This window comes from Populus nigra, chromosome 17 (genome assembly GCF_951802175.1).
Source record: "Populus nigra chromosome 17, ddPopNigr1.1, whole genome shotgun sequence".
NCBI classification, from domain to species: domain Eukaryota; kingdom Viridiplantae; phylum Streptophyta; class Magnoliopsida; order Malpighiales; family Salicaceae; genus Populus; species Populus nigra.
This window is the reverse complement of record NC_084868.1, coordinates 9,481,759-9,488,807: the sequence shown is the minus strand read 5'-3', so window position 1 is coordinate 9,488,807 and position 7,049 is coordinate 9,481,759. Positions and strand designations below refer to the sequence as shown.

Below are 7,049 nucleotides of genomic sequence, written 5' to 3'. Positions count from 1 at the left end.
TTTCAATTAAGACTAAATCACTAGAAAAATAATAATTTAAAGATCAAATTAAAAAATAAAAAATTTTGCACAACCCATTTATAATAATATATAAGAGGATAAATAATGAAGTAAACTCACACCTTTTAAAGTTATATTTAATCGAAAAATAATTTATTTTCTGATTACGTTTTATGCCATACATTCTTAATCATCCCCATGACTTGATATTGATACCAACCTCTCAACTTTGTGGAGGAAAAAACACATTACTATGAAAATCATTGGTTTCTAACAGTACCATTATCCTTTCGTTCTCTGAATATTATCCTAACTAAATGGCCTCTTTGTTGGCCCAAATTCATCCCTTCTTGCAGTATTGGCAGTAATTATGTTCCGTACAATGTCAAGGAATAAAAAATTAGAAAATATGTTTCTTTAACGAGGTTTTTTTAAGTGTGTCAGTGATTATTTGTTAAAATATTTTTTATTTAAAAACAAATTAAAATAATATTTTTTATTTTTTTAAATTATTTTTAATATTAATTTGTTGCTCAGTGAAAATTATACTTCAAGGTTGCCTGTGCAGCTCTTTTACTGTGAGGACTTGGCCAACAACACTTACTTTTGGGGTCAAGAGGCTCCTATTGCATGTTAGCAATCGGATGATAGATGCACATATAGTAAAATGATAAAAAAAATATATTTCTCTTTAAATTTTTTAGAAATATTGGTCGAAACATAATTCGTAATCCCAGTTTGCATCTATATTGAATTGAAATGTACACTGCATACATCTGGTCATACACCTTTGAGTTTTAAAAATTTCCTTTCACATATCATACAGCTACAAGACGTGTGGTCTATTTTTCAATACAAATCTATCAAGTTAAATAAATTATTTATTTCCAGAAGAAAAACCTCACCACCATGTTAATAAACTGATAGTGCCTCCCTAAATCCAATGCCAAAATTATTACCCTGTAAACCATTCTTTCCCAGTTCAGTGTTGCCTTTTTGCATCATGGCCACAAATTCATTGAAATCTATGCGACCATCCTGTAAACACAAAGCAAACGCAAAATCAGTTGAACCTGCCATGTTTCCAAGCATTGAACCAGCAATATAGCACCCAGAAAGAAAAAATACAGTAACATCAAAATGTTTTTGGAGATTGGAATGGTTTCTACCATCAATGGAAACAGCTTCATAATAAAGAAGTGCTCACCTTATCTTGATCAACTTCTCGAATCATTTCTTCTAAGTGAACATCATCCATACCAAATTCGTTACAGGCTTGTTGGAGTTCATCTATAGTGATATAGCCACTGTTATCTTTGTCAAAATATGAGAAGGCTGCAAATAGATGATCTTCCTTTTCTACTTTGTTTAAATGTAATGTGGCAGCTATGAACTCCTTGTAATCTATTGTGCCACTGTTATCAACATCTGCCTGCAATTTTGAAACAAACATAGATGTCAAGATTTACAGAAGCAGCTGCATAAAACCAGAACTTCAACATTCCTTCTAATTCTTGCAAGACCGTATTGAATTTCCAAATGTGGAGGATTGAGTTCGATAGTGATTGATCCTTGAGGTATGCAAGGTCTAAGGTTAGACAAAAACATGCTCGCTGCTGATACATTTAGGGGGCATTTTGACAATGATATTCTGTCAGCAATTTGAACTAGCAAATGACACTTGTTGAGGTTGCAAGGCATAAACAAGCTATCAAAACCAATGACATAGAGACGTTATGACTAAGTGCCGCAGCAGTACTTCAATCATGTGAATAGAAGTTAAGAAATTGTAGGAGGGAGTCCCATAATTCAATTTTATGTCAAGGATTGACCGAGATTTTCATGCGTGTACTTCAGAATTCTTAGATAGTTTTGGATGATCTTACTGCTCGCAGTAGAGAATAAATCTCAGCCTCGGAGAGATTAGCACCGAATCTTCTCAGTCCCACTTTGAGTTCTTCGAAAGTAATCTGACCACTATTGTCTGTGTCTATCATCTTAAATATCTCTTTCAATCCAGCAATTTCTTCTTCAGACACGTTCTCAGCAATGATCTACAGAAAATAGACGTTAAGTCAAGAAGAGGAACATGCACTCTTCGTTTACAATAATATTACTCAATTTGTGAGTGAAGAAAACTTCGATTCCTTGAGGACAACTAAGTGTGGAATTCAACAAGTGAGGATATAATTGCCAGACTTACTCTAAGAGCCATTTTCTTAATCTTGTTCATTGCAGAAAACTGCTTCAAGGAACTTAAGACTGCAGGATCTAGAGGCTTGTCTGGAGCCACCCCGTCATCATGAACCCAAGGATGACCTGCAGGGAACCAAAATATGCGTTCAGCAGTGGCATATATAACAGAGCTTTAACATTATAGCAAATGAAAGCCCAAGAAAATATTTCTGCTGAGATGATAGTAGACAATAAATTGAATGAACATAAATGACAAGTTTAAACAGCTGATCACATGAATCAAAAGCCATCTTATCTAGAGGTGCCAAATTAGGCCTGGAACTGAAATGCGGTAACGAACCAGGTGAAAGTTCAGCTCAACCAGGTTATTCAATCTAAATAAATCACAAATGTTCAAGCTCATCGATATATTTCTATCTGAAAGCTAATTGCATGCAATTTGGCATCCTAACTAATAACTTTCAGCAATCTAGACTCATCATTGCTATGATATATGAAGTAAATATATGGTATACCTCATGCCATCTAATGCCAAGGGTCTTGACCAACTATGAATCCTATGAGTTCACAAGTCTCATATTTCAGTGATAAAATCTGGATGGAGGGAAGGAGACTAGTTGAACAAATGTATCACAACTTACAAAGAACTTCATGGGCAGTCAGTCTCTTCTTAGGGTCCCTGACAAGCATTCTCCTGACTAAATCTTTTGCGCTTGCAGAGATATTAGGCCAGGGATCTGATGTGAAATCCAGATCACCATGCAAAACCTCCTCAAATATATCATGCTCCTTTTCTATGTCATCATCAAAGAAAGCATAAGAACTGGAAGTCAAATTGCTGAAAATATGATGCATATATCCTAGAAGTAACAGACATTAGAAAACTCTTACCAGCCCAAAATGGAGGTACCCCACATAAGAGAATGTAAACTATCACTCCAGCACTCCAAACATCTGCTTCTGGACCATAGCGCTTGCGCAATACTTCAGGTGCAACATAGTATGGGCTTCCAACCACATCGTTAAAAATCTCCCCTGCAATATAGGACTGGCAATATTCAACTTGATATAGCAGATCATTTTAGATGAGATCCTCATGATTAATGCTATATATCATCACCAAAAAAAAAAATCTCTGTGCAGGAAAAAACATAGGGATTATCTGTTAAAAGGATCAGGATCTGGAGTCCTTTATAGTATTTATTATTCTAAGAATCTAGGTGGCAATAGATGGTATTCCAGTGTGCTTATTATGGACTTCATTTATTGTTCGTAGAACATGGGAAATATATTAATGCTCAACTTTTCCTCTAGTGTTTGAATGCATGACTTGTGGGAAACTCATGGAAATTAATGCAGTATGCATAATTGGAAGGTGATGATGCGAATAGTTAAGCAAGTGATATGATCTCAAAAGAAGGAAAGCTACTGAAAGTCAGAAACATACCAGGTTTGAAGAATACTGATAATCCAAAATCTATTGCCTTAAGAGGTGAATCCTCACTCTCGTTGACAAAGAGAAAGTTCTCAGGCTTGAGATCCCGATGCATGACCCCTAAGGAATGGCAGGCTTCTATAACCCCAACTATAGTCCTAGTGAGCTGAGCTGCTTTTCTTTCTGTATAATGTCCTCGCTTGATAATCCTATCAAAGAGCTCACCACCAGCGCATAATTCCATCACAACATGAACTGCCACTTCATCCTCGTAAGCTCCTTTGATAGAGACAACATTAGGGTGCCCTGCCAAGTGATGCATTATCTGAATTTCCCTCCTTACATCAACCACATCATCTGATGTTAATAACTTCCTTTTTGAGATCGACTTGCAGGCATACTCTTTTCCAGTTGCTTTCTCCGCACATAGAAAAATTGTCCCAAATTGGCCATGTCCAAGCTTCCTCCCCAAGTTGTAGTACTCCCTCAAATGACCGGTTCTTGTCTTCAACACTGAATCTACCTGAAGCCCTGCACTTGGTGTCCTCTTAACAAGAGGCTTGTTTGGTCTTGTGGGCACTGCTGGTTTTTTCTCTTCCTTGTCACTTGCTGGCTGGGCTGGCTTACTCTCCTCCTTAACCTTCATCACAATCTCTGATGGTTTAGTGGCCCCTTCCTTGGGCTTTGCCTGTAATGTTATATGTTCAGTCTCTCCCTTGACTATCTTCATTTGTTCTGGAGGTTTCCTTTGAGCATGGACAGGAAGTTCTTGCACTTTAGTAAAGGACAATCCTTCCCCATTTTCACTCTTACTATGATTGATCGAGCAATCCGTCGATCGAGACCAACGAATCGAAGAGGAAATTGTTTGAAAAAGACCATCCTTCGAAAACCTTGATCCAATACAATTACTATTCCCCATATTAAGTTCTCTATCATATAACAAAACCCCACTTCTTTACTCCCTGAAGTGTGTGTGATTTTGAAGTGAACAAGATCAAAATGACGCCTCAACTGATCACCAATAAACTCTTTCAATTACTAACTAATGATATCAACCCAAGAGAGTATTTCTTCTTCAAGCATAACCAAACGAGAAACACTTGACACGAAACCTTGATTCCACCAACTCCCTCTAACTCAAATGTATGCAAAACACAAGAGTAAACCCCAGAAAAAAAAAAAAAGCACCAGAGCCTACCTTGCAAAAACCCTGAACACTGCAATCTATATATACTATAACCTTGTCCCTCACAAATACAGTGGACAGTTTCTAGAATTTCACGTCCAATGAATGAATAGTATTTCATGAAAAACGATTCAATAAATAGGGTCATGAAAGCCCGCCATTAAGAAAAAGAGAGACGCCAGAGAAGCAGAAATTCAACAAGAAGACAGAGTCTATGTGCGTGTTGTGTGTTGGAAGATTGGTTTTACCAGGTCTTCACTAGCTTTGAGAAAGATGTTCGAGTTGACACACACATAAATATATATATTTATAGTAGTACATTGTTGAGGGTTCTTTCCCTCCATTATTTTTTTTGACAGAAATGGAGAGGAAGGTGTAAGGAAAGAAGGAAATACCGGTTTTCCTGTTTCAAAACCAGCATATAAAATAACGCGTTTGATGGGCTGGACTATGGTGTATGTAGCGTAGTGTATAGTTTGAGTTTGAGATGGTGGGTCCTTTGTGAAATTGACGGTTGAGATTGATATTTTTCTCTTTTTTTTTTTTTTTTTTTTTACTTCTTGGAAACTTTGGCGAAAGTGCTTCTTGTATTTGTACAGGGGCCTGTCCAGCTGGACATTCTGGATTTCTGGAAGGCCGGGTCGTCAAAGGACGCCACCCTCTTGCTCCGGTAAAGTCTACCTTGAATTTTTGTAAAAATTATCTAATTGAAGATTCTATTCAATTAAGATAATTTATTTTTTAATTTATATTTAATTATTGTAATTGATATTTTCAATTGTAAAAATCATTCAATTGATATTTTGTAAAATAATTTGTAATTAAAATTTTGCAATTAATTATTTTTTTATTGCTATTATTCTGGTCAAAGTAATAACAATTATTATTTGTGTTGAATTGTAAGATAATTTGTTTTTAATTAAATAAGTATTTTTATTTTACAAAATATATATTCAAACTTCCTTATATTGTGTCATTATGGTAACACTATTGTTACTTATACAAATAATATTATTATTTATATTAACGGAAGTACTATGTTTTTTTAATGATACTAGAAGCATGCCACTTGAAGATACCAAAAAAATTATATGTGAAAAACTTGATTTGAATTATAATGATGTTAAAATAGATATCACTATGAGATGTCTTGCTGGGAAACATCAGTATTTTTCAATATTGATTGCCTGTGATATGAATTTTAGAAATATGATGGAAATGTTCATTCAAAGTGGACCGAACATGATAGAGTTATATGCAAGTAGTCGACCTAAATTTAGTAGCTCATATAATGTGGAGCATGGAAATACTAATATATCTATAGTCATGTCTACTCATCCATTTAGGCAATTATTACATTCAGCTGGGGTTGATACATTTAAGGCATTGTAAGATAGGGTTACGAGAATTTGTGATAAAAATAGAATTAAAACTGTATATTGTGATCAACGTAGGTATGACTCCTCCGATCCTAGTGATAATAAATATGAAGGTGTCATGAGTTTGGTTGAAACATTAGATAATGATAATGATGAGGCCTCTTGTTTCAGAATTTGATCATGATATTAGAGTTGATGATGGTTTGTAATTATTGGTCTATTTATTATAAAAAAAATCACCTGGTAGTGGTGATTTGGTTGTTGGATAAAATCTCAGAATTAAAGATGATTTGGTGAATGTAATTAAACAATGACGCATTGCACATTCACTTGAATATCGTATTCAATTTCAAACCAAATATTTATTCAATTACAATGTGCTCATGCACCTCAATATCAAAAATACTTACGATGAGATACCATAAAATATTAGATTCCTTTAAATAGCAAAGTTAAAAGGTAAAAACATGTGTAATAACACACACACACACACACATATATAAACCATTATCAGCTTAATACTAAATTTATTGCATCAGCGATTGCAACTCTTATTCAAGATAACCTTGTTTATACAATTTCCAGCATACAAGAAGAAATTAAATTGCACGTCAAATTCAAAATGTTGTACTTGTTATAGGCTTTGAAAAAACCATTACATTTTATTTATGAATTAATAATTTTTATTTGCTTCATATTAGGTTGGACAAATTATTACATGATGGTAAACATGTTGTAGTTGATCTTCGTGATCTCGATAATGATGGATTTGCTCATTATTATACATATTCTTTGTTCGAAACATGTTGTGCTACACTTGACTTGTTATGAGAGTTATTAAACATAAATT

General features: G+C 34.6%; 1 protein-coding gene across 2 annotated transcripts; it reads right to left on the bottom strand.

Annotated features, from left to right (window-relative positions):
• Positions 1-721: 721 nt before the first annotated feature.
• LOC133676791 (calcium-dependent protein kinase 26-like) lies at positions 722-5,129 on the bottom strand. 2 transcript variants are annotated; one of them, XM_062098529.1, is made up of 7 exons: positions 3,644-5,129; positions 3,088-3,258; positions 2,838-2,990; positions 2,204-2,319; positions 1,887-2,054; positions 1,208-1,432; positions 722-1,038 (listed from the first exon to the last, which is right to left on the bottom strand). In XM_062098529.1, the coding sequence occupies exons 1-7, from the start codon at positions 4,551-4,553 to the stop codon at positions 913-915; spliced, it is 1,869 nt and encodes a 622-aa protein (XP_061954513.1). In that variant the 5' UTR covers positions 4,554-5,129; the 3' UTR covers positions 722-912. The 2 variants fall into 2 exon arrangements, with proteins under 2 accessions (XP_061954513.1, XP_061954514.1); XM_062098530.1 differs by having other exon boundaries at positions 3,088-3,231; positions 3,644-5,121.
• Positions 5,130-7,049: the final 1,920 nt, after the last annotated feature.

Bases quoted from the DNA above. Each gene is read 5' to 3' on its own strand.
- LOC133676791 (XM_062098529.1), bottom strand. From the start codon at position 4,553: ATGGGGAATAGTAATTGTATTGGATCAAGGTTTTCGAAGGATGGTCTT. The intron at 2,320-2,837 runs GTAAGTTGTGAT...GGTTCCCTGCAG, and splicing joins GACTGCCCATGAAGTTCTTT to GTCATCCTTGGGTTCATGAT. The intron at 2,055-2,203 runs GTAAGTCTGGCA...TATTTTCTGTAG, and splicing joins TTAAGAAAATGGCTCTTAGA to ATCATTGCTGAGAACGTGTC.